This window comes from Mesoplodon bidens, assembly GCF_964165515.1.
Source record: "Mesoplodon bidens genome assembly, chromosome: 2".
Classification (NCBI taxonomy): Eukaryota; Metazoa; Chordata; class Mammalia; order Artiodactyla; family Ziphiidae; genus Mesoplodon; species Mesoplodon bidens.
The window spans coordinates 138,198,734-138,226,087 of record NC_138177.1 but is presented as its reverse complement, the minus strand read 5'-3'; the positions used below and the strand labels follow the sequence as shown (position 1 = coordinate 138,226,087).

Here is a 27,354-nt window from a genome sequence, read left to right as displayed (position 1 = left end):
GGAGCAGCTTAGTCCAGTGTTAAGCACGGGGACAGGCTCTGGGGTCAGAGAGATCTAGGTGCAAATGGGTCCCTAACTTGTCACATGCTGTGTGGCCTCAGGTAAGCTGTTCACCAATCTGAGCCTCAGCTGCCGCTCACGAAAAATGGGAATGCTCGCCTAGCGGTTGTTTTCAAGCTTAAAGGAGCCATCTCCACTCCACCCTCTCCTCTGCCTTCGACCTATGGGTGCTCTCTTGATGGACGGGGCAGAAATGTGCAATCTTGTGACATGTATTCTGACCATCCCAGAAGCTGTGTTGCAATAGGAGGGGGTTGCTGACATCCCAAAATACCTGGGACCTTTGCTCAGCAAACCCACTTGGATAATAAAAACCCCATGCTCTGGGCCACTTACTGATTATCTGCAAAGATGACTCTAGGACGCTGGGAAGGAGGGTACCCTTACCTGACTCACAGGACTCAGAGGGCTAATATGAAGGGCTTTGTTCTTCCAAACATCAAAATTCAAGCCCAGCCATGGCCAGGGGCAGCACACTGAGCTTAATGAAGCAGTGGGATGAGGTAATATGGCAAATCTTATAGCTCTTACTACCAATATGGCCCACATCATGCTGAATTATAGCACCAGATGTGAGTGGACACACATCGCAAAAGGAGAGGTAGTTCACTGAATGGGAGGAATTTTCAATGCCATGTAATGAGAATCTCTAGAGCCAGCTCTTAGGGGAGACATTTGTGGTTTTAAATTTCCTTTCTGCTTGTGCAAATCATTCTCCCTCACACTTTATGATAATTCATTCAACAAGCATTTAGTGAATACCTACCATGTTCCGAGCGCTGGGCTGGGAACTCATAGTTATTGGCAGAGACAGAGATAAGCAAAAAGTATAGGAAAAATGTGGCAGGTGTGATGTTTGAATAAGTGCAGGGTGCTATAGGAGCCCTCACAAACCCAGTCACGTGAGGCTTTCTCAGTCATAAGTTCATTCATTCACTTATTCATTCAACAAATATGGCTGCACACCTACATCTTCCAACATTGTGCTTAGTGGTAAAAGTGAAGCCAGACACAGTCCCCGCACTCACAGAGCTCCCAGCCTAGAGTGATAAAGAGGAACAAGAAGATAATTATCAATAAAATAATGTATTAAGATGGGCAAAGTGAGGTGCTTTGAGAGCACACAGACTGGTCATGACCACAGCTGGGGATCACGTTGGTTGGGTTGCAACAGGTCCCCAGAGCATTTCTGGGGAAAGTAATATCTAACTTGAAACTAAAGCAAAATTGGAGTTGGCTTTGAAAAGATTTCTTTGTTTTTTTAAGTACTATTCCGGGACGAAGAAGAAACATTTGCAAAATTCCAAATGTGAAAAACAACATGGCAGGATCAGGGGAATGAAATTAATTCAGTTGAGTCAGGGAGTGGAGTATCATCCTGGAAGAGTGGTGAGGGTTGTAACTGGAAAGATAAGGAGGGGTCAGACCAGGCAGGGCCTCCTTGAAGCCCCGATAAGCCACGTGGACTTTATCCTGAGGGCAGTGGGGCCCGTTCACAGAAGAATCTGAAGCAAAGGTTGGACCTGATCACCTTCCCTTAAGTGAGCAGTGTCAGGGACAGTTTGGAGACTGATGATTCTTAAAACCTGAGGACTGCTCAAGAGGGTGCTAGGGGGCTCCCCGGGTAGCACAGTGGTTGAGAGTCCACCTGCCGATGCAGGGGACACGGATTCGTGCCCCAGTCCGGGAAGATACCACAGGCCGCGGAGCGGCTGGGTCTGTGAGCCATGGCCGCTGAGCCTGCGCGTCCGGAGCCTGTGCTCCCCAATGGGAGAGGCCACAACAGTGAGAGGCCCACGTACTGCAAAAAAAAAAAAAAAAAAAGAGGATGCTAGGATGATCTGGATGACAGATGAAGGTAGCCTGAACTATCTTGAGGAGAGGGGCAGCAGGGAGAGAGAGAATGAGTGCTTTGAGAGCTATTTAGGAGGCTGCAGGGGCTAATATTATTAATGAATTCATCGAGGGCACTTGGAAGCTCAGATGATCAAGGATGAAGTCTCCGTCAAATGGCTGCTGGGTTCTGAGGGGTGATCAGGAGGCAGCCCAGTGAACAGGGTGAGAAACATGACCCAAGTGAGGGAGCAGCATGCACCAAAGTCGCAGAGGTGCGTCCTGGGACCCGAGCTCAGGGTGGGTCAGGGTGTAGAGAGGCAAAGGGACAGAAAGAGCGGCAGGGACCAGATCTCGGAAGGCTGGCTTGCTGGGTTGCCCTCTGTGGCGTGCTGCTGGCATTACGAAATATGTTCAAGGAAGAGAGGAGGTGTGCAGGAGGGTTTGAAAGAGCCTGACTTCTTGTAAGGAAACTAGTTAGAATGAAGTCACCAATGAAACCAGAAGCGAGTTTGTCTTCAGGGAACGACCGCAAGGAGTGAGGTGTTCTGTCATAAGTTCAAGGCCACGTGCTCATGGAGAATACAGAAGTCTCTCCCCACCACGTGTAACGTGATCCGGCAGTCAGTCTTTCCATAAAAACTAGACTTCTAGACCCAAAACGGTATTCCCTCACTCTCAAACCCTTCAGCCCAAGTGTTTCATGGACCAACTCCAGAGAAATTTGTTATGTTAAGTACTTGATCTTGAATTTCCAAAGCCTACAAATCACAGAGTCAGTAGAGAGCCATTAGCTTACCAAGATCCAAAACCTTGACAAGACAGAACAGTGCCATAAATTTACATGAGGCAGCTGATCTGTTTCCATGCCCACCCCCCCTAAAAAGAGTATAGCCCCTTTTCACATTTCCCAACACCCCCATCAAGGCACAGGGCAAACCCGCAGCCTGCATTCAGGGAAGAGGGCGCCAGCTTTCACATCGGACAAACTTAGTGCTTTCCAGCCCACGCAGACAAGCCATGTGACCTGGGGCAAGTCTCTTGATCTCTCTGGACGTTATTTTCTTACGTGTTTCATGGACGATGTAAGATTTGGGCTCATTAGGGACAATTTATCTAAAATGGCTAGCACGCAGGAAGCATGCAATAAATGATGGTTATTAATGAATGTAGCTTGACAACGTGGTCCACTTTCCTTTGTATTTCCTGTCCACCTTCCCAGTTATTCTTGGAACAAGCATCCTTTTGAAGATGGACCAGTACTTTTTTGTCACTGCCTGACTACCCCATGCACCTCTGGAGAAAAGGGTACCTTCTACCCTTCTTTATATCCTCTGGCACTAAGAAAAGTGCTGCCTTTCAGGTAGGCAGCTGGGGGGCCAGAGGGGAAAGGGAAAATTTCCTTATCTTGAGTCTGTGTACAGAGAACTGTGTTAGCTGTTTTATATTTTTGACTCATGTAGTGTTCATTACAACACTTTGAGATAGGTCCTATTACCTCCATTTTACAAATGAAGGAACTGAGGCTTGGAAAGATTAAGTAGCTAGCCTGAGATACACCCGTAGAAAATGTGCTGAGCCTTGATGCAAACTTCAGTCTATCAATTCTAAGGCATGAGCTCTTCCAGGAGTCTTCAATGTAAAGAAGATGGAGCAAACACACCACGAGCTTAATCCGAAAAAGGTAAGTTGTTGAGAACCTATAAGCTCAAGCAACACCGTCCGGGGAGTCATTCCTGGGTTCCAGCTCTGGCTCTACCACTAACCAACTGAACGACTGTGGGCAAGTCATTCTTCTCTTAAGAACTCATCTTGAAAAAGAGGCTCTTCTAGCCCCCCAAACACTAATTCCTTCTAACCTTTTAGTACTTCTAGAGAAGCTATTCATGTTTCAATGTATGCAGACATTCAGAGTATCATGTTACTTGTATTTATTAAGTTGAAAATCCACTTGCTTTGGGTCAGGAAAGCAGTGAAAATAATTTCCATAAGAGTTTTCTTTCTTATGATAAAAAAAACACAAGATTTTAATTAATAAATATAAATTTGGAGTAAAAACAAAACATAAAATTTATGAGTAGTCACAGAATAAATTAACATGAATTTTATTCACTAAAATGTATAAAAGTAGCCAAGTGGAAAAGAAAATTTTTTTTCAGGAAGGATGAGACCTACACAAATCAGAAGGGCCGCCCCTCAGGTGGAAATTCTTGGACTCTGTGGACTGGCTGAAGTCAGAATCTCCTTCCCTGGTGTTTCTCTCCCCAGCAGAACACGGAGCTCCTGCAGGGCTCCGGGCTGGGGCTGGATAAATATTTGTAGACAAAATAATTACTTATTAATGCCTATCCTACATTCCAAATTTGGCCGAGCAAATATAAGTTGTACATCCACTGGGTGCCTGAGGAAACTAAAGCTCAAAGTGTGGAAGTGACTTGCCTGAAGGTGAACAACTAGAGGGTGGGGACCTGGCTTATGAACCCAAATTCAAGGTCTTGATGACCCCAAGTCTGCTTCCCCTGCAGGATAAAAGCAGCAGATAGAAGCAATGAAAAGGCAGCTCTCTCTGCACTGAAGGCCTGGTAAAACGATTTTTTGAAAAATTAATCTCTCAGGGTCCTAAGGACCCAATGGGATAATAAATACGATAGCAGTCTATCAGCTCCTAAGTGGTAAGCCAGTGATTATTAACAGAGTTCCTTCCTGGGCTCACTGACCAGTTGAGGGATCAGGACCCTGAACATGGGATTTCTGAAACAATTCCTTATCACAATTGACGAGAATTTCCTAAGAAACCTCCCCAAAGTTTGCACAGCTACTGAGGCACACAGCCAGGGTTCAAACTCAGTTCAATGTGGCTCCAGAGCTAAGGTGTCTGCCATGTGACCACCAACTTCTCCTGGATTCCATCAGGGCCTTGATTCTTGGAGCCCAATCTTTCTGGGAGGAATGATTGTTAGTGTCTTGTTTTTGTTCACTGAGTTCTAATATAAATATAAGGAAAGTGAATACGTTTATTTCCAGGTATTTCTAGAAAATACGGAGAAAATACTGAACCACGATCTCAGAAGGAAGAGGACAGAAAAGCTAACGTTAACCACACCACTGCCATGTTGCAGATCCCAAGCTGGTCCTTTACCCAAGATAAGTTCACCTTTCTGATAACAAGCAGAGTAGTAATACACCACACACACACACACACACACACAGTCACACACCCTTAAAAGACAAGGGTCAAAGAGGCTAAATAACCCATCTCTGGTTACACAGCAGATAAGAACAAGAGTTAGAAATTAAAAACCAGGTCTGGGCCTTTCCTGGTGGCGCAGTGGTTGAGAGTCCGCCTTTCGATGCAGGGGACACGGGTTCGTGCCCCGGTCTGGGAGGATCCCACATGCCGCGGAGCGGCTGGGCCCGTGAGCCATGGTCACTGAGCCTGCGCGTCCGGAGCCTGTGCTCCACAACGGGAGAGGCCACAACAGTGAGAGGCCCGCGTACTGCAAAAAAAAAAACAAAAACAAAAACAAAAAAAACAGGTCTGTCTGACTCCAAAGTTAGTGCTCTTTCCATGACACCAAGCTGCCAGATGGCACTGCCTGAAAAACTCAGGCACTATCCCCAGAAATGTCTGTGTCTGCTCATCGTGGGACCCGTTCCTATCCCCAGAAATGTCTGTGTCTGCTCATCATAGGACCCGTTCCTCTACCTTCTACTGGGTGCCCTAATGCCAGGATTACCACAGATTGTGTCAACTGATCTTCTCCCTTCGGTGGCAGGTACCGAACCTGAAAATACACATTCTCTTCCTCCAGTCCTCCATCGAATTCCACTCCTAGAAGAGGTACCGTCTGACAAGCTGTATGTGTAGTGACACAATCCAATAAAAAGGAAATGAAGAAAACAACTTTATTTCTCACTACGTTCATCCCCTCCTTATTTGAATTGTGAATACTCTAGTTACATCTCATACTTGGCCTGTCGAGAAACTCATTTTGTGGTGAAATATGCTCCTGTGTGACTTGTTTTTGAATCTGTCTGACTTGCTTTCAACAGCCTGGGTTAAAGAACTGGAGTGACAGGTTTTTGAGGAATTATAAAGGGCTCCTTAACTTTCTTTTTGCCACTCTTTTTCATGATAGATGCTTTACACTGTCAGGTATTTTTTTTAGGAAATAAAATATCTGCCCCAGGAACCACCTAAATCTTGCCAAGAGAAGAAAAAACTTTACTATACTGTAATATCAGGTAGTAATATGAGAAATGTATTTATGACAGAATGTCAAATGACAAAGCAGGATGTAAAATTGTATGAACAGTATAATCTCATATTATCCTGGAAAGTCAGTCCAGAAGGAAGTAACTTAGAATGCTAATAAAAGTGGTTTTTTTTGCGGTACGCGGGCCTCTCACTGTTGTGGCCTCTCCCGTTGCGGAGCACAGGCTCCGGACGTGCAGGCTCAGTGGCCATGGCTCACAGGCCCAGCCGCGACCGGGGCACGAACCTGTGTCCCCTGCATCGGCAGGCGGACTCTCAACCACTGCGCCACCAGGGAAGCCCAATAAGAGTTTTTTTTTTTTTTTTTTTTTTTTTTTTTTTTCCGGTATGCGGGCCTCTCACTGTTGTGGCCTCTCCCATTGCGGAGCACAGGCTCCGGACGCGCAGGCTCAGCGGCCATGGCTCACGGGCGCAGCCGCTCCACGACATGTGGGATCTTCCCGGACTGGGGCACGAACCCGCATCCCCTGCATCGGCAGGCGGACTCTCAACCACTGCGCCACCAGGGAAGCCCAATAAGAGTTATTTTTAATTTTTAGGATTATGCATTCTTACTTTGCCTTTTCTAATTTTCAGTAATAAGCATATATAACTTCTTAAAAGTCTAATAAAATTACTAAAAATATCATATTTTTTCATAAAGAAGTCTAAAATTATTATTTCCTTACCACCAAAATCATTATATGAGGTTATCAACTTTGACCTATATCAGGCACAAAGATTGTTCAAGGAAAGAAAAATATATACCAATCGAGCTGATGAATATAGATAGAAAAATACTAAGTAAAATATCAAATTAAATCCACAGGGTATAGAAAATAAGACATCACAAACAGAAATGAAGATCAGAAAATCTATCAGTGAAATCCATGGCTTATTATTGATTTTAAACTAAAAGAGAAAATGTATGTATAATCATTGAAATAAATATAGAAAAATCATATGATAAAATTCAACATGAAAATTCAGGATTTAAAAAAATAATTCCTATAAATGATAAATGAAGACAAACTAATAAAGAATATTTAGTAAATACTTAAATATCACACTTACAGGTAACTTAAGGCATTTCCATTAATTTAGGTAAAAGTTAAGGATACCTACTCTCTACTAGATATTATATTGACAGACCCAACCAATGGAATAAGATAAAAAAAAAAGAACAAGTACTTAAGGATTGAAGAGGAAGCCAGAAACTTACTTATGAGGTTATATATTGCCTCAAGAGAAAATCAAAGAGGGGTTAGAGAAAGTATTAGCAAAAGAGTTTAGTAAGACTATTAAATTCAAGATTCAAGATCAATATATAAACTGCTTATTTCCTTTCAAAGTTCTACTTATTTTCACCCAGTTAGCAACATTTGTTTAATGGAATACTTACTATCCCATAGCCAAAACTAAAGAACAGGAAATGAATTAATCCTGTTACCAGCACATTCTCATTCTCTCTTCTTAATGTACGTGTGTGATTTCCTGCTGCCTTGGTCCACACAAGGGTATCAGGAAAAAAAAAAAACTATTTGTCACTGTTGCATAATTACAAACAATTGTAAAGTCTTGCTCTGGGACAAATCAGCTGTATACTTTTTAAGATCCCCTTAGGTAAGAGAAAACAATGTGAGCATTCTGATGAAGATGAGGAAGAGAAGGAGGATGGAGTGAAAAAGGGAGAAGAGAAGTAGGACAAAGAAGGGAGAGGTGGGAAAGGTGGAGAAAGATGACAGGGAGTGAAGGGGATGAGAAGAAGTAAGGAGAAGAGAAAGAGGGTGAAGGGGGAAGAGGAAGAGGAACACATGTAAACTTTGTTGAGTTTTTAACATATGCCAAGTTCTATATTGTTATATTTGCCTTATTTCAATTAATCTTCCTAGTGAGCCTCTGAGCTCTGTAATATTACATCTTCATTTTATGGGAAAGGAAACGAGGCTCAGAGAGGTGAAGTGACATTCTAAGGTCACTCAGTTAGGAAGTGATATAGCCAGAAGCTGAACCCAGGTCTGCCTGCCCAGACCTTATGGTATTAGCCACTCACTAGAGGACACTCCTTGCATAGGTGCTGTGCTGATTTTAGAGCTACTAAGGACGTGAAGGTGAGGAGGAGCTAAAAAGGTCACCTTCACAGTCCCATTCCAAGTTCTCAACTAAGCCAAGGTTCTGAAAAATCTGAATCCTCTCTTTAGAATGCTTCTGGTTTTGCATGTTAAAATTAAGAATGAAAAGATATGCACTAAGTACAATTTTTAATGCATTAAGCATTCAAGAGCACAAGTTTAGTGGAAAGGTTAAATTTGAAGCAAAAATATAACTTGTCAGTTTCCAGTGAAAAAGCATTTGAATTCTAGTACATACTGGGCTCTGCAATCTTTTTTTTTTTTCCCATGTAGCAGTTCTCCCAAGACCTGTTCTCTCACACACATGCCTTCCTTCTATTATTCTTAGTCCATGATGTATAAAAAACAAGGTTTACATTAGGTTTCAGGGGATAAAATAGACTGCTTCCAAAATATTTGTGCTTCAAATCAACATCTAAAGCAAAATTTATAGTCCTTTCTGGGGTTCTGGCTGTCCAAGAGCTGCATATGTATTACATTTATGTCCCTTGCTTCCTATGGAGTATCAGACAAATGCCATCAGAAGACATGACTGGGCAGGCACAGCAACGTCTCAAACAAATCACTGCCTATACAAAGCAACCAATGGCATCCTGTTTGCAGGACCATACTGACAGATTTCAAGACCTGAAAGAGAGTTGTATTAATCCTCTTCCACGCAGTTATAAAGACAGGGGAGGGAAAGAACTGAAACCACGGGGAGAAAACACACACCACACATACATACACATACACACACACAGAGCAACAAGTTGCTTACATCTAATTCCAACAAGGAGACAAACTTAATGAAAGACGTGGTCATAAAGCCATAGGAACAAATTCTCCAAAAATCGTGAACAGTGACAGAATTATTTTATTATCACACTATGCGTGCCAGTCCTTCTCTACCAAATACCTATGTGCCTCCTCTGTGTCAAACCCTTTTCAATTGTTGGCAGTTAAAAGGGTGAACAAGGGATCCAGCTCTGAGGGACTGTATAGTGTAGCTGACAAAGGGGGAAAAAAAACCAGGGTGTTTCTAAGAAAGTGAGCTACTAACAAAGTGCTAATGAAACAAAACAAACAAAAGCAAACAACCCAATTTGGGGAGTAAGGAAAGGCCCTCCAGGAGGCCCCACTAAGCTCAAATCTGAAGAATAAGTAGGAGTCTGTGTTAAGAAACAGTGGAGAGAGCAACACAAGTATTTCAGGCTGAAGTGACAGCCCAGGGGTTCTCAAAGTCTGGTCTCTGGACCAACAGCATCAGCATCATCTGAGAACCTGTCATAAACGCATCTTGGGCCCCACCCCAGAGCTAGTGAACCAAACACTCCGGGGATGAGGCTCAGCAATCTGTGTTGTAACAAGCCTTCCAGGTGACTGTTGTGTGGCTGGAGTTTGAGAATCACCGGTATATGCAAAGGTGAACTACAAGACACAGAATGCCTAGAGGGCAAACAGGGTTGGGTGGGGATGCAGTGCAGATATGGGCAGAGATGTTGCTGGAGGGATGGGTAGAAATCAGGTCAAGAAGGGCTTTGTTTGCATATTATGAAAAGAATTTTGGATTTTACCCAGAGAATAAGGATGAGCCATTAAAATATGATACTGTGAACACAAAAAACACCAAATAATGTCGGTGATTATTTAAAAATATATGCAGGGCCTCCCTGGTGGCGCAGTGGTTGAGAGTCCGCCTGCCGATGCAGGGGATACGGGTTCGTGCCCCGGTCTGGGAGGATCCCATATGCCGCGGAGCGGCTGGGCCCGTGAGCCATGGCCGCTGGGCCTGCGCATCCGGAGCCTGTGCTCCGCAACGGGAGAGGCCACAAGAGTGAGAGGCCCGCATACCGCAAAAAGAAAAAAAAAAAAAATATATATATATATATATATATGCAATCACAAAGATAGTACCAAATACCGTTCCAGAGACCAAAAAAACTCATTCCTGTACAACAGGTAGCCATTAGGAAAGGGACAGATTGAGCCCTACCTTTCTTTCTGGAGTCTTTCTTGGCGCTGGTTTTCACAGCTACTTGAAGTTCTGTCTCAGTTGACATCCTACTAAATCCTTAGTCCACTTCACACAGATCCCGGGCCTCGGCCAGGCTCATCGAGGACTCCTCTCCAAGAAAACGACTCCTCCCTTCAGAAATGACACCCCGAGCTGCACATTTCATTCACTCCTTTCGAGCGCTGCAAATCAAGGGAAGAGAACATTCAGAATAACCACCCTGGAGAAGTTAGAAATTAGGAGGGCTGGGCTTCCCTGGTGGCGCAGTGGTTGAGAGTCCGCCCGCCGATGCAGGGGACACGGGTTCGTGCCCCGGTCCAGGAGGATCCCACATGCCGCAGAGCGGCTGGGCCCGTGAGCCATGGCCGCTGAGCCCGCGCGTCCGGAGCCTGTGCTCTGCAACGGGAGAGGCCACAGCAGTGAGAGGCCCGCGTACCGCAAAAAAAAAAAAAAAAGAAAAAAGAAATTAGGAGGGCAAAAAGGAACTGTCAAACATACAAAAACAGGAAAACCTTGGTCTCCATGTATAAACTGTTCACATGGTTTCACTAAGCCATCAACAGGGTTCACACAACAAAGAGAATTAGAGGCCTTATCCGCAAAACTCAAAATAGGCAATGCAAAACAGATCTTTAAAACTCTGGATTTTCAAGAGAAGCAAAACTCAGTTCTTTACTTTCCATGTTTCTTATTGTCAAGCACTAGATGCCACCCAGAAAATACAGCACAGGCATATTTCCTGAGCAGCCCCATGGAGACATTTCCAACAACGAGGCACCCATACGTCAGCCAAGCTTGACTAGAGCTTTGGCAGCTAAAGCAGATCATAGGGAAGTGACCTGTGGTCTGTCCCTCACTGGCAGGCATCAGAGGGAACGTGGAGTTGACATAAAACTGGGCTCCAAGGGTAAGGTGACAAATGGGGCTGAGAAACTTTCCAGCAAGCCCATTTTTATGTCAGCTTTTCCCGCAGCTATAAGAGCAGACAAGCATTTAACGTGGGGAGGAAAAGAAAAGGAAAGAGGCAGGCAGACACACATTTCATTCCTTCTTTCTTTAATAAATATGCCTTGCACACTACTAGGTACTATTAAGTTCAGACACTGTGCTGGGAAGAGATAATAATGATAATAATACCACTTCAATTACAGCCAGTATTTACTATACATTTACTATACACTGTGCCCTCAGCTCCTGCTTCACATACGTTATCTCATTTGATTTCATTTAAATTGAATGAATGTATTCCCAGTGTCGAGTCAACAATCTTTCCCAGGGATCGTCTCTGATAGTTATATGTGAGAGTTCAGTTGAAAATAAACATTTCAGGAGTTATCCATTTTTAAAGAATATTAAGATAAAGCTACTGGAAATGGATCTTCAAACTGTGAAGATCCGCCAATTCTTAGCTCATGCCACAGATCTAGAACTTTTCATCTGAAAAGGCTGACCTTGAACGCCAGTTTCAGCTCAAAAAGAATAATGACCAAAATCTCTTGATCATGCCAATTAAAGATGGCTTAACTAGAAAAGCTAATATAAAAGCCATATAAATTGTAGTAAGGCTTAAATATGGGGAAATTCACACCTTATCCAAAGATATCTGCTTTCTTTGTTTGCTTTTAACAAACTGTTTTACAAACTAACTATTTTTTAGGAGGACATTGGCCCTGAATGAAGGTACTTAAAGTAGAGGATTTAAGGCTACAACTAAAGAAAATGGAAAATTATCTTCCTAGAATGGGGTCCACGAAACCATATGTTGAAAATGAGAACTTTTCCGGCCACTTTTGTGCCATCTATCTGCACCATGCCACTAAGCCCTCACCCCCTTCCTAACCTCTTGCCCTCAAAAGACAACATTCCATGAGAGATGACAGAGTCACAAAACTTGGTCATATAAAGAGATAATTAATTTTATTAATAATACTAGTCATTTCATTGCAACAAATATCTACTAAGAACCTACAATAGGCCAGGTGCAAGCGCTGGCTCATTCATGTCCATAGATGTGTACTACACAACCATGCAGGCCAAGAGTACAGAGTCAAAGCCTGATTCCTATCCTCAAAGAAATTCAGTCTAGCAGAGGTGTCAGTCATGTAGGGGATTGCAATACACATGACCAGAATGAAAACAGACCAAAAATGGGCATACTGGGTTACAAAGGAGCAAGCTTTTACCTTTGCTTGAAAGAGTCAATAAAGCCTCACAGAGAAGAAGTTCTCCACTGTCTGATTTTGAAGAATGATGCCTCTGTCACATGGATGATAAGGGAAAGGACCAATGGGTACTCAATAAATGCATGTGTCATGAATGAGTCAATGGTTGTCTCAGGCAGAAGGACCAGCATGTCCAAGGAGGCTTGAAATTAACAACCAAAATAAAAAAAGGATGCATTTAGTAGGGAGGTGATACACTTTCCCGTCTTCCCAATTCTCCCTTGTGCTGTTACCTTTCTATGGAATTTTTCTTTTCAATTCTGCTGACATTCTCAAGGTTCAGTTCAAAGAGGTATTTTAGCCAGAAAGATTTTTCTGATCCCTCCATTAAATGGAACTGTAATAGGGAAGAACAAATCTGACTCCCTATTGGATCTGCTTCTCCTACTTTAACCTTTGTACTCTATTGCTTTTGCTACAAGCTAAGAATGTTGTCTTAGCCTGAAATATAGAGGATAGGCCATTCTCAAGGCTCTGACCTTTAAAGGTATAACACTTTTCCATTCATACAGAGATAAGAAGTTGCACAACAGAGAATAACATCTGCCTTGTTGGAGGTTTACAGGAGCATGGTGACCTGAGTTACACGGACAGCTGCAAGAACAAAGAATTAAAACACCCAGAAGTTTTATAACAACCAGCCACACCCCCTCCCCTTTTAGTATAAAAGAAGCCTGAATTCTAACTCAGGGAAGATGGTTCTTTGGGACTTTAGTCCACCATCTTCTTGCTCTGCTGGCTTTCCAAATAAAGTCACTATCCCTTGCCCCAATACCTCATCTCTCAATTTACTGGCCTGTCATGCAGCGAGCAGTATGAGCTTGGACTGGGTAACAGAATCTCTCCTTACTTGTGTTATGATCTGATTCTTGGCCAACTTTGTAGTTTGAGCCATTTACAAGCAATGTGATATTGAGGAAGCTACACAACCCCTCTTTGCCTCAGTTTCTATACCTTTACAATGGGGATAACAGTATCAACTTCATGGAGTGGCTGTGGAAATTGTGATCACACATGTAACATGCTTGGAAGGGTGTCTGGGCACATCTCCTGGCAAGCACTTAATAAATATTAGGCCCTAATAGTTTCCTGTGTTACAAACACAGGAATACAAGGTCACAACACAGCCTCATATTATTATCCTCCTTTCACAGAGAAGGAAACTAAGGCAGGTTACGTCTGCTTTCTAAGGACCAATTGTAGGAAATGGTAGAAGCTAAGATATTTCCATGATGCTGGTCTTGCACACAGTAGGTACCTAATCCATAAACACCGAAATGAACTGAAATATGGGTTTTACACCATTTCAAGCACTCTTAAAGTCGATGTATAAAACTGGATTGGATTTGGGCCATTTTCTTTCCTTCGACTTTGTAAGCCACAATACAGAACCTCTCCCTATTCTGTGGGCATCTTCAGTGTCACTTGTTTGACAAAATGTGATTGTGTTCAACTGTTACAAGCATTACTTGTGAATTCCTGAAGTACATCCCCATATCAATAAAGAAAGGAAACCAGCATCATCTCTAATAAAAACTTGCATAAAGAAGCTACAGTACGGAGAGAACACTCCACAGCCAGGACCCTGGCATCCCCTTTAATTTTCCAAAAGCCAGAGGTTGAGCAAACGCTGTGAAGTAGCTCCAAATTATTTAGGAAATTCGTTTCTTTGTAATTAAGGAGATTAAAGTCCTCTAGGGCCAGAAACCATGTGACAACTCAAATCATTTTTCCCCAGTAAAAGCTGTGAAACCCTATCAGTTAAATTCAGGCTCGCCTAGAATTCTGAAATGCTTCAATAATGTTTCTTTGCTCCACACAATCTGCAGTAATTTAATATTCCTGAAGTGTGTCAGGTTTTTTATAATGAGCTCTTCAAATCTAAAAGTGAATTATGTAACATTCCACTACAGACATTCTGTCTACTGAACTGCTTCTAAATGTAAAATCCCATGTTCAGTGATGGAGGGGGTAGGGAGTGGGGGAGGGGCAAAAACACCAAACCACAAAGCAGAGAAAACAGATAGGCCTTTTCGTTTTTAAACAAAGCACAAAGGTTTGAGCAGCTACAACAGAACAAATGCACGGTAAAACACCTACTATAACGCACATTTGTGTTCTCTCTCCTCCCCACCCATGCTCAGACAATCCTATGGTAAAATAGCTAATGTTTATGAAGGCCCATTATTTGCCAGGTACTATACTATGAACTTTTCACATATTATCTTAGCCAATCCTTCAGTCACTCGAAGAGTTAGATATTATTATTATGTTCATTTGACAAATGAGGAAAGGGAGGCACAAGCCAGTTTTGTAGCTCGTTCATGGTCACGTGGCTAGCAGGCAGCCCAGCACAAGGCAGGGTACACGCCTCTCTTCTCCCCAACTTCACTCACAATCCCCCTGGAGGTCCATTAGCTGGGGAATGGATAAACAAAATGTGGTGTAACCATACAATGGAATATTATTCAACCATAAAATGGAATGAAGGATTGATACATGCTACAAGGTGGATGAACCTGGCAAACAACATGCCAAGTGAAAGAAATTAAACACAAAAGGTCACTTAGTGTGTGATTCCATTTACCTACAAAATACCCAAAATAAATAAATCCAGAGAGATAGAAAGCAGATCAGTGGTTGTCAGGTGCTGGGGGAAGCCAGGGAGGGGGGAACAACTCTTTAATGGTTACAGGGTCTCCTCTGGAGGAGATGAAAATGTTTTGGAACTAGACGGTGGTGATGGTTGAACAACATCATGAATATAATAAATGCCACTGAATTATACATATTAAAATGGTTAATTTTATGTTATGGGAATTTCACCTCAATTTTAAAAAGAAAAAACAAAAAGTCAAAAACAACTCTCCCAGCCAGGTGCCACACCCTGATTTAAGCCTTGTGTGATATGCTAAGGACACTGAAATTCCAGGCTAAAGGGACAATCCAGCCTTAACAACCAGATGAAGAGGCAGACTTCCCAGAAACAGGACTTTGGGTTTCAGGGGCAGCAATTTTATGGATTAAAAATTGTATGTGCTACTACCTGATGTTTCGTACTTTAGGGCATCTTATTCAGCTTCATTCAAACTACAAAGCACTGAAAACAGGCCATTTATCAACAAGGCAAAAAAGTTTGCAATAGTACAGACCGGGGGTCTTAGTTTCCACGTCAGTAAAATAGGAAGACCACCACCAAGTGTGTAAGATTTGGAAGATCAATGAAATTTGGGCACTTAGGAAGCCTAGCTCAATCTACAGCTTACTAGTTTCACGTAAGAAAGGAGGAGACTTAACTGCTTATCTTTACAAAAAGAAACAGGACAAACACACCAGAAAACAATGAAGCTGTTTTTCTACATGGGGAGATACTGGGTGGTAGAATGATGGATGGACCAGGTAAAAGGACAAGGCAGAGGGTGATACTTCTCAGAGTATAGCTTTTTGTTTAATTCCCAAATTTGGAAGCCTATTAATGCTCTACATATCTGAAGAAAGAAAAATTAAGTTAACAGGGATAGGAAGTGGGGGAAATGTTAAAACTTCAAGTGGATGGAAACAAATGAATCCAATTGTATTTCAGAGGAGCATCATAAGCACAATCACTGAAAGGGTGGGAGAAAAAGAACTAATATGAATAGCTTACGAACACAATTTGACTGTTTACACTCAGTCTTGAACAGGATTGGGGCAGGGAGAGCTAAAAACAAACCTCAAACTCCTTTTAGTAGACTTTTTTGGGTAGTGCTATGAGCAAAGCAATTATAAAACTATTTTAGATGTATTATAAGATTAGACAAGGAAGTAAATTCTTTAATGTTCTTGGGAGCCAAGATTCTCACAGTATTTAAGAAGAGACATTAAAATATGCAAAGGGGGAGGACAGGAAAGAGAATTGTGGGACAGACTGGAAATTGGAGATTTCAGGGTAAATTCATGGTTTATAAAATATACATGTATCTGTATATGAGTATGTATATACATGTGTCTATATGCATATGACTTCCCAGCCCTGTCCACTGAACAGGTCAAGGAGCAAAGATAACCCAATGACAACCTGACACCTAAATACCTAGATTTTGGTTTCTACTACCACACCTCAGTAAAAGGATGCAGGGTTTCTTGGAGAAGTGGGTGATTCCAGAGCTGGGGCATGGCAGGTGTAAGATGAGCCCGACGTATCTTGTTGTTCCAGAAAGTAATGAAGTACTCAAAACCAGCACCACTGATAGGGGCATGTCACAAGGATACAGACGCCATCTTGGAGGAGCTCTCACTGTCCAATTCTGAAACAGCTTAAACACCAATATAATTTAAGGAAGGTAAATAAATAATAAGCCACTGAAAAAATGGGAACGCATACTGAAAACAGACAGATAAACAAGTGGGGGAAGAAGGGAAGGCTGTCTTGTTGACAGTACAACAGATACTATCTGGTAAATACAGAGGAAGTGCTAGAGTATAAAATCACATTTTGCAGCCATCAGAGTAAAGCTTAGCCAGACAAGAATCATCAATAAATGCTAAATCCAGGGAAATTTCTCGATGAGAAGCGAGCCGTTTGTAGGTCTTAAAGTGTCTTCTCACTTGCTATTTGTAGTTACAAGGGGAAAATCTGTGATCATACGATGGAGACATTGAACAACGCCTCAATTAGGTTATCAAAATTAACATTAACAAAGACGAGCAAATGGATATCCGGTGATACCCCAAGAAGACCACATCATTATCATGCAGCATCCTGGCCAGGAATCTAATCAGAACATGCATATAAAAATGCGGAGAAAGTCTATTCTTCAAAAATGGCATGATCAAAGACAAAGACAGGCTGTGGAAATACTTTAGATTAAAAGCAACAAAACAGGGCTTCCCTGGTGGTGCAGTGGTTGAGAGTCGCCCTGCCGGGCTTCCCCGGTGGCACAGTGGTTGACAGTCCACCTGCCGATGCGGGGGACACGGGTTCGCGCCCCGGTCCAGGAAGATCCCACATGCCGCGGAGCGGCTGGGCCCGTGAGCCATGGCCACTGAGCCTGCGCGTCCGGAGCCTGTGCTCCTCAACAGGAGAGGTCACAACAGTGAGAGGCCCGCGTACCGCAAAAAAAAAAAAAAAAAAAAAAAAACAGGTCCAACAACTAAATGCAATGCTTGTACCAGACCCTCCTTTACTAGCGAGAAAAGAAATGCTACAAAAGAAATTAGTGAACCAACTGACAAATTTGAATATGGATGGCAAATTAGGTAAAAATATTATTTCAAAGTTAAATTTATTTGATAACTTTCCTATGGCTATGTAAGAGAAAATACCTATTCTTAGGGACTACACACCAAATACTTAGGTATAAAGGGCTAAGCTACATGCAACATTCAAATGATTCAGGAAAAACAAATCATATACACATATATATGTACATGCAGCATATGTATGTGTGTATCCATGCATATACACAGAGAGAGAGAACACACAAATGATATAGCAAATGTGATAAAATAGTAACAACAGGTGAATCTAAGTAAAAGGCATAGAATATTTTTTGTATATTCTTATTCTTTTACTTTTTTCTGTAATTGTGAAATTATTTCCAAATTTAACAAAAAAAAATTTTTAAAGCCTAGCTCAGACCCTAACACACACAGGGATGCAACAAAGCCAATTCTGGTCTCACTTTTCTTTTAAAAAATTCAGACCCATTGCAGCTCCCTAGATGGCATGCTTTCTAATTCCCAAGGCTACCTGAGTTTAAAATCAGTTTATGGCTGTCAGTTCTTATTATAGATTCCAACTTTATCCTGTATCTCCCCAGAATGCTTGACTTGACACAAGTCTCTGGACCAACACTGTTTCTTTCGAGCAGGTCTGTTTCTTACTGAACTCTTGACTTCCCCTCCAGACTCTGCCTCCATGCCAGGAATTGCCCCCCAACGCTGTCCCAAGACTTTTCACCTACTGGCCCCAAAGATCACTGCAAACTCCTTTAATTACATAGCCAAAGTCGGCCTTCGTTGGACCATCTCCCTCTGCATCCCTGGGACTATGACTTTGACCTGTCAACCTTTTTTTCCGTTTTTTTTTTTTTAATATGTCAAGGGCTAACTGATCTGATCTAGCCCATTTGGGAACTGCCTAAAATTTGCTCATTCTGTACATTTGTTCTTTTCAGGAACAAGAAAAAAGGAAACAGAAAGGTTTCGCTAGAGCCCAATGGCAACACTTACTTAATTCTGCCAAGGGTGTCAGAAGTGCAAGCGCTACAGAAACTTTACCAGAATGATATCTGAAGATACTACATCTCTCTCTCTACTGTTAAAATACCAACATCCTCACAGCAAATGTAGAGCCATCACTTGCTCTGACCAAACCCTTCCAGAATAATACTATATTGATAGAACATATCTCTGGCTTTAAAACCTTTCTAAAGGCCACAAAGTTGACAGATTAACAACCTCACTACAGACCCAATCAAAACTGTTTTGCCACAATTGTGTGTTTCAAGAAAGGAAAGAAAAATCACAGAAGAAGGAGACATCTCTTGGCCTGAGAGCTCACATTCATTGTGCTGCTCGTCGGTTATGTCCACTTGACATTATGAAAAAAATAAAAACAACTCAGGCAGCTTATAGAAAATTTTATAGAAAGTCATTCTCTAGAACAGGATAAAATTAATGAATGAGGAAAACTGAAGTGAATGGGGAACAAAGGATTGGAAATGGAGGTAGAGGCAGAAGCAACGATAGGCCACCAAATTAAATCTGTACGGTTACAGAAAATAGGAGGTAAATATATGAGATTCCTAGAGGCCAAAGTATAGAAGGAAATATAATCAGTTACAGGTTCCACAAAGTTCATGCTCGAATAACCTTAAACCAGAAACAGAGAATGAAAAGGGCCTATAGGCTTTCATAAAGCCAACGCTGTGTGGTCCCATGGACATTAACATCAGCACTATTTCTATAGAAAATCCAACAGGGAATTTTCAATGTCCCTTAACTTATGCTGAGAATACAATTCTAAAGTATAATAGCAGTAATACTTTTGAATAGGGTCAAAACAATGAGACTCAAGTCATTTTAAATGCTCTTTGAAAAAAGCATGCTTCCTTTTAACTAAATTTAAAAATAAATAATTGGGATCTTACTATTCAGCTATCAGGTGGTCTGGCATCTCTAGGGCAAATCTAGAATTAAAAGACCTACATGGGACTTCAGACTATACTACAAAGCTACAGTAATCAAGACAGTATGGTACTGGCACAAAAACAGAAATATAGATCAATGGAACAGGATAGAAAGCCCAGAAATAAACCCACGCACATATGGTCACCTTATCTTTGATAAAGGAGGCAAGAACATACAGTGAAGAAAAGACAGCCTCTTCAATAAGTGGTGCTGGGAAAACTGGACAGGTACCTGTAAAAGTATGAAATTAGAACACTCCCTAACACCATACACAGAAATAAACTCAAAATGGATTAAAGACCTAAATATAAGGCCAAACACTATCAAACTCTTACAAGAAAACATAGGCAGAACACTCTAAGACATAAATCACAGCAAGATTCTTTTCCACACATCTCCTAGAGAAATGGAAATAAAAACAAAAATAAACAAATGGGACCTAATGAAACTTCAAAGCTTTTGCACAGCAAAGGAAACCATAAACAAGACCAAAAGACAACCCTCAGAATGGGAGAAAATATTTGCAAATGAAGCAACTGACATATGATTAATCTCCAAAATATACAAGCAGCTCATGCAGCTCAATATCAAAAAAACAAACAACCCAATTCAAAAATGGGCAGAAGACCTAAATAGACATTTCTCCAAAGAAGATATACAGATTGCCAACAAACACATGAAAGAATGCTCAACCTCATTAATCATTAGAGAAATGCAAATCAAAACTGCAATGCGATATCATCCCACACCGGTCAGAATGGCCATCATCAAAAAATCTAGAAACAATAAATGCTGGAGAGGGTGTGGAGAAAAGGGAACCCTCTTGCACTGTTGGTGGGAATGTAAATTGATACAGCCACTATGGAGAACAGTATGGTGGTTCCTTAAAAAACTACAAATAGAACAACCATATGACCCAGCAATCCCACTACTGGGTATATACCCTGAGAAAACCATAATTCAAAAAGAGTCATGTACCAGAATGTTCATTGCAGCTTTATTTACAATAGCCAGGACATGGAAGCAACCTAAGTGTCCATCAACAGATGAATGGATAAAGAAGATGTGGCACATATATACAATGGAATATTACTCAGCCATAAAAAGAAGCAAAATTGAGTTATTTGTAGTGCGGTGGATGGACCTAGAGTCTGTTCACACAGAGTGAAGTCAGTCAGAAAGAGAAAAACAAATACCATATGCTAACACATATATATGGAATCTAAGAGGAAAAAAAAAGGTCATGAAGAACCTAGGGGTAAGACGGGGACCTACTAGAGCATGGACTTGAGGATATGGGGAGGGGGAAGGGTAAGCTGTGACAAAGTGAGAGAGTGGCGTGGACATATATACACTACCAAACGTAAAATAGATAGCTAGTAGGAAGTAGCCACATAGCACAGGGAGATCAGCTAGGTGGTTTGTGACCACCTAGAGAGGTGGGATAGGGAGGATGTGAGGGAGGGAGATGCAAGAGGGAAGAGATATGGGAACACATGTATATGTATAACTGATTCACTTTGTTATAAAGCAGAAACTAACACACCATTGTAAAGCAATTATACTCCAATAAAGATGTTAAAAAAAAAAAAACCTACATGGTCCATCAGTTTACTCATCTATAAAATGGGATAACGCTGGCTATAATTCATGGGATTAAATGAACAGGAATAAATGAAAGCTATGTGAAAGTACTCTGGGGAAAATAAAATGCTACGCTCCAGAAGGCAGGCACTGTTATTACTCAGGTATCTGTCAGCCTTCAGCAAGGTGATAATAGGAGGAACAGAATGTGTTTCTTTAATCAAACTCAAGCTCACAAAAGTCAGAACCAGATTTCCGCAATATTAAAGGCATTTATGTGACAGCAGCATGGCACACTTAGGAACATTTCATTTAACTAATGGATCACACGGTTTCACTGAGTATTTACTGCACCATGAAAATTCATTACATAAACTAATAGAGTATCAGAAAAAAATGCGTATAAGCTTAAAATAATTCCATTAGCGTTTTCAGTACTTGGGGCTCCACTTCTACCCAACGTTCTAAAATCTTCACCTCTGATTTTACAAAAATGTGTCAGTAAATGGCAGAACCTAAAGCAATAAGCTGAGGGGCTGGGTTGGAATCATGCCTCACTCTCCCACTGACTGCTTAAGTAACTTTAGGCACTCGAGCTACTAAACCAGTCTGAGCCTCAACTTCATCTATAAAATGGGCATCCTGTAGTCCCTACTGAAGAAAATCCACTGGAGTGAAAACATCAACCTCTGTAATATCTACTTAAAAACTAAAAAAATCGGAGATAGTTTATTACTTTAACATACAGATTCACAGTAGCACATGTATATAAATTTTTTTAACATCTTTATTGGAGTATAATTGCTTTACAATGGTGTGTTAGTTTCTGCTTTATAACAAAGTGAATCAGTTATACATATACATCTGTTCCCATATCTCTTCCCTCTTGCATCTCTCTTCCTCCTACCCTCCCTATCCCACCCCTCTAGGTGGTCACAAACCACCGAGCTGATCTCCTTGTGCTATGCGGCTACTTCCCACTAGCTATCTATTTTACGTTTCGTAGTGTATATATGACCATGCCACTCTCTCACTTTGTCCCAGCTTACCCTTCCCCCTCCCCATATCCTCAAGTCCATTCTCTAGTAGGTCTGTGTCTTTATTCCTGTCTTACCCCTAGGTTCTTCATGACATTTTTTTTCTTAGATTCCATATATATGTGTTAGCATATGGTATTTGTTTTTCTCTTTCTGACTGACTTCACTCTGTATGACAGACTCTAGGTCCATCCACCTCACTACAAATAACTCAATTTCGTTTCTTTTTATGGCTGAGTAATATCCCATTGTATATATGTGCCACATCTTCTTTATCCATTCATCTGATGATGGACACTTAGGTTGCTTCCATGTCCTGGCTATTGTAAATAGAGCTGCAGTGAACATTCTGGTACATGACTCTTTTTCAATTATGGTTTTCTCAGGGTATATACCCAGTAGTGGGATTGCTGGTTCGTATGGTAGTTCTATTTGTAGTTTTTTAAGGCACCTCCACATTGTTCTCTACAGTGGCTGTATCAATTTACATTCCCACCAACAGTGCAAGAGGGTTCCCTTTTCTCCACACCCTCTCCAGCATTTATTGTTTCTAGATTTTTTGATGATGGCCATTCTGACCGGTGTGAGATGATATTTCATTGTAGTTTTGATTTGCATTTCTCTAATGATCAATGATGTTGAACATTCTTTCATGTGTTTGTTGGCAATCTGTATATCTTCTTTGGAGAAATGTCTATTTAGGTCTTCTGCCCATTTTTGAATTGGGTTGTTTGTTTTTTTGTTATTGAGCTGCATGAGCTGCTTGTAAATCTTGGAGATTTATCATTTGTCAGTTGCTTCATTTGCAAATATTTTCTCCCATTCTGAGGGTTGTCTTTTGGTCTTGTTTATGGTTTCCTTTGCTGTGCAAAAGCTTTGAAGTTTCATTAGGTCCCATTTGTTTATTTTTGCTTTTATTTCCATTTCTCTAGGAAGTGGGTCAAAAAGGTTCTTGCTGTGATTTATGTCATAGAGTGTTCTGCCTATGTTTTCCTCTAAGGTTTGATAGTTTCTGGCCTTACATTTAGGTCTTTAATCCACTTTGAGTTTATTTCTGTGTATGGTGTTAGGGAGTGTTCTAATTTCATACTTTTACATGTACCTGTCCAGTTTTCCCAGCACCACTTATTGAAGAGGCCATCTTTTCTCCACTGTAAATTCTTGCCTCCTTTATCAAAGATAAGGTGACCATATGTGCATGGGTTTGTCTCTGGGCTTTCTATCCTGTTCCATTGATCAATATTTCTGTTTTTGTGCCAGTACCATACTGTCTTGATTACTGTAGCTTTGTAGTATAATCTGAAGTCAGGAAGCCTGATTCCTCCAGCTCCATTTTTCGTTCTCAAGATTGCTTTGTCTATTCCGGGCCTTTTGTGTTTCCATACAAATGTGTATATAAATTTATATCTAAAAATTCATATGTTGCTGCTAGGTGAAAACTTCAAATATGATTCATCAGTGGGTGGTGACTACTAGCAGGTGACAGGCGACCACCGCAGTGATTGAACAGGGCAGCGGGTGACATATTTCGGGTTCTTTAAAGATGATGGTAACCCAGCAGTCACCCCAGGGCTGGAAACCAGTGATATTGGGGGTCCAACTGGGAGACTGCTTGCAACAGCAGAGCTACTGAGTTTAAAAGCTTATGCTCTTCAAGTTTTCTTTCCAAAGATGTCCTAGATAAATGAACTTCCAGGAAGAAATAGTAAAAAAGCAAATATCCCCAACTCCTTCAGCACACAGCTGTTAAATTACAGATTCTGTAAACAAAATCAATTCTACATACATTTCTAAGCACCTACTCTGTACACAGCAGACACTGGGCTACATGGGGGAGGTACAGAGAGAGATGAATCAAGGCCTGGTGGCTGCTACACTTTCCCAAGGATGGGGGCTGGCCTCAGGTGGCCTTCTTACCTGTTCCCCAGCACTAGTCCTAAAATGACACCTCCCTCATCACCTGGCTTTTTAGCCGTTGCCTGTCCTCATTTTAACCCCACTATCCACACGACAAGGCGGGGCACGCTGTCTGTTTGCTCTTGGAGACTGAACGCCCTCTGCTATCATCCCAGTTCCCTCCACGATGTGGCTGAGTAACCTGGAACTGTTGCTATTCCCTGGGGTCTCGCAGGAAGAAAAGACAAGTATTTAATGAGGCCCTCCCAGTGAAGGGGACTTTAAATAAACAAGCATCACATTTGGCAGCTTCACCTGATTTACCTAAAATATATACCGCCATTATTGACTCTCCTTTCCACACGCTGCATTTCATTATCTTCAAAGGTGACAGTGGGAAAGAGAACCACACAGGCCAATATCTGTCGGTGGCAAGCTGGGCGAGTAAGCAACAGATGTCCCCAAGCTGCCTGGTTCCCAGGGTGGCCCTGGGTGGCGCCTCATCCCAAGGAGGTCCACATCCCAGTGCCTGTCCTGATCACAGTGGGCACCTGCAACAGCCCTTCCTGTTGGTCCCACTCAAGGGAGGTCTTGACCCAGATGCCACCCTCTCCCTGCCCAGAGAGCCAGGAGACAGGCATGCTCTCTCCCATCACTGACATCCCTTTTTAATTCTTCTCTCTCTTCTCAAACATCAAATTTTTTTCCACCTTCCTTTGGAAAAAAATGAAAAGCCCACCAACCTCCTTTGCTTCGCTAATGATTTTCTAGTCCAATCTCAATTACTGTAAAATGGGGTACACAGAGAGCTCAAATTTCCTCCACAAAAGGGTCTGCACTTGACGGGAAGCAACCTAATTTCCACAATTATCTCCCTCACAAAATCCATCCCTAACAGTGATAGCCACGGGGCTGTGTTTTGCTCAAGCTGTAAATGGGGATAGATGCTTGGACAAAGGAGCTCCTCTTTCCCCGTCGTTTCCTGATTGGTGAATGTATTGATTTGAACCTTCTCACGGAAACCTAAAAATTCCATCACACTCGGCAAATACGGAGCAAATCGCCAACATGGAAAGCTGTCGCCTCTCCATGAAATGCCCTCCTCACTGTTACACCCTGCAAATGTCTTCGACTAAGTTCAAGCTCCCCTTCATGGGGAAGGCTTCCCTGACCATGTGCACGCTTCGCCTGGAGCACCGTCCTTTAGTGACGAGTAACGCAGGGCAGAGGCTCCCAAGCCTTTCTGCACATTGGAATCACCTGAGGATCTGGAACGACTACTGACTCTTGGCTCTCACCCTGGGATTCTCATTTAACTGATCTGAGCTGCCACCTGGGCACTGGGATGCTTAAAATCTCCCCAGGTGATCAGAATATGCAGTAACATATATAGGAAACAGGTATAAAGGTAAAGGGAATTCACATGTGATTTCAGGGCCGGCATGACCCCACTCCCTGGTCCCCCACGACTGGGCCTGTTATTGAATTCCCCTGAGCCTGAACACGTCCACTGCAAAATACCGGGGCTCTGAGAATAGGCACCAGATGTGGCGAGTTTATTAAATGACATAATCTATTTAAGGCACTTATCACATAGTGTTAAGTGCTGGGGACAGTCAGGAAAATGCCCCCCTCCCCACCAAGATGCCTATGCCCTAATCATTGGAATATGATTTAGACAATTTAGATCATGAGAATCTGGACTTTTGAACTGATGACATCACAGAGAGACCTTGCCTGTATTCTGCATTTGGGCTGGATGTGAATCTTTGGGGGCCAGAGGTGGACTGGAATAGACAGAATAATGCCCCGCCCCCAAAATGTCCACTCCCTAATCTGTCCCAGCTGACTGCACCAGAAGTCCACTCCTTACCCAAGGACAATTCACTGGCTGACCAGAGCCACAACTTGGCCTGGTAGGAAGGGTTACATCCAGACTGGATATATGAGAAGACAGGCATATTCTCTCTCTCAAGAATCTGAACTCATTAATACAGATTCTGTCCAGGAGTAACGGGGCCAGAAGTGAAAAGATGCACAAGCTCTGAGGCAGCAAGGGGTTGACTGAGCAGAAGTTATGACTCAGTGAAGTGAAGGCTGGCAGAAGCCACCAGGCAGAGAAATACATATACAATTAGGGAGTGAACAATGTCCTGTGCAATGTGAACAAGAAGATGCCCTGGTCCCTGAGAGACATCCAGGATCCTTCCTGTTATGAAATCATACCCCGGTCTCTGGGACACCAGGCTGTACGGCTATTCTGAGATTCTAGAGACAGTCCTCCTGCAGAAATTCCTCCTGCAGAAATTCCTGCTGTGCGTGGCCTTACAATGCCACACCCCTTCTTCCTGGGGTGGGGTTTGGAAGGGGGGGGGCTGTAAAAAATAGCCTGAGGCTCACTCTGGTGTACTTATATGTACCTCGCATCTGAACCCTTAACTACATCACTCTTCACATCTTGCAGCTGGCAAAGTCACAAGATCATGAATAGCACCATCTCACAGACTGGCCTTGGGTTTTCAAATCATGGCTCCACTAAGTACCAGTTATGTAAGCTTTGGCAAGTCCCTTGAAGTCTTTGGGTCTCCAAGCCCACCTCTGTGAAGCTGGGAAGTTGGTACCTTGCCCCTAATGATTGCTGAGTAGCATAAATACGATGATATATGCAAATTGCCTGGTGCTACAGGAGAGATTCATTCCATATTGTTTGCCTTCCCTTCCCTCTATTTCCTCTGCATATCATTCTTAGGAAGGAAAAGGGAGACATTTCTGATATTTATTTCCTATACCATATACATATTAGTTTTTCGATACATAGGCGTCAAAATGAAGCAGGAAACAATTACTAAGAACGATTTCTGCTGTGATATGAAGTCTGATATGTTAACCTGACTTTCAGGCTCTAGTCCAGCACATCTCCCCAGACTCACAGCTCAGTCCACGCTCCTCACAGGAAATACACACTATGGCCACACTAGGCTGGTCGTAGACTCCAGAGCACACCTTGGTGACCCAATGCCACACCTCCTCACCTAATCAAACTCAGCCCACTCTTTGAGGTCCCATCTGGAAACAGATGACAAACTCAAAATAGTATTATTGCCAAGATTCATACAGAGATTATGTACCCAAGGGTGGGCTGTGTTGAACGGAAACCCTGAAGGAC

At 42.2% G+C, this 27,354-nt stretch overlaps 1 protein-coding gene across 2 annotated transcripts in view; it reads right to left on the bottom strand.

Annotated features, from left to right (window-relative positions):
• The window catches only part of DAB1 (DAB adaptor protein 1), a 436,853-nt gene that overhangs the window by 282,442 nt on the left and 127,057 nt on the right, over window positions 1–27,354 (bottom strand). For both annotated transcript variants that reach the window (XM_081225678.1, XM_081225679.1), the window contains exon 2: window positions 10,256–10,458. In XM_081225678.1, coding sequence (XP_081081804.1) covers window positions 10,256–10,322 — 67 coding nt within the window. In that variant the 5' untranslated portion in view covers window positions 10,323–10,458. The remainder of the gene's footprint in view (window positions 1–10,255; window positions 10,459–27,354) is intronic.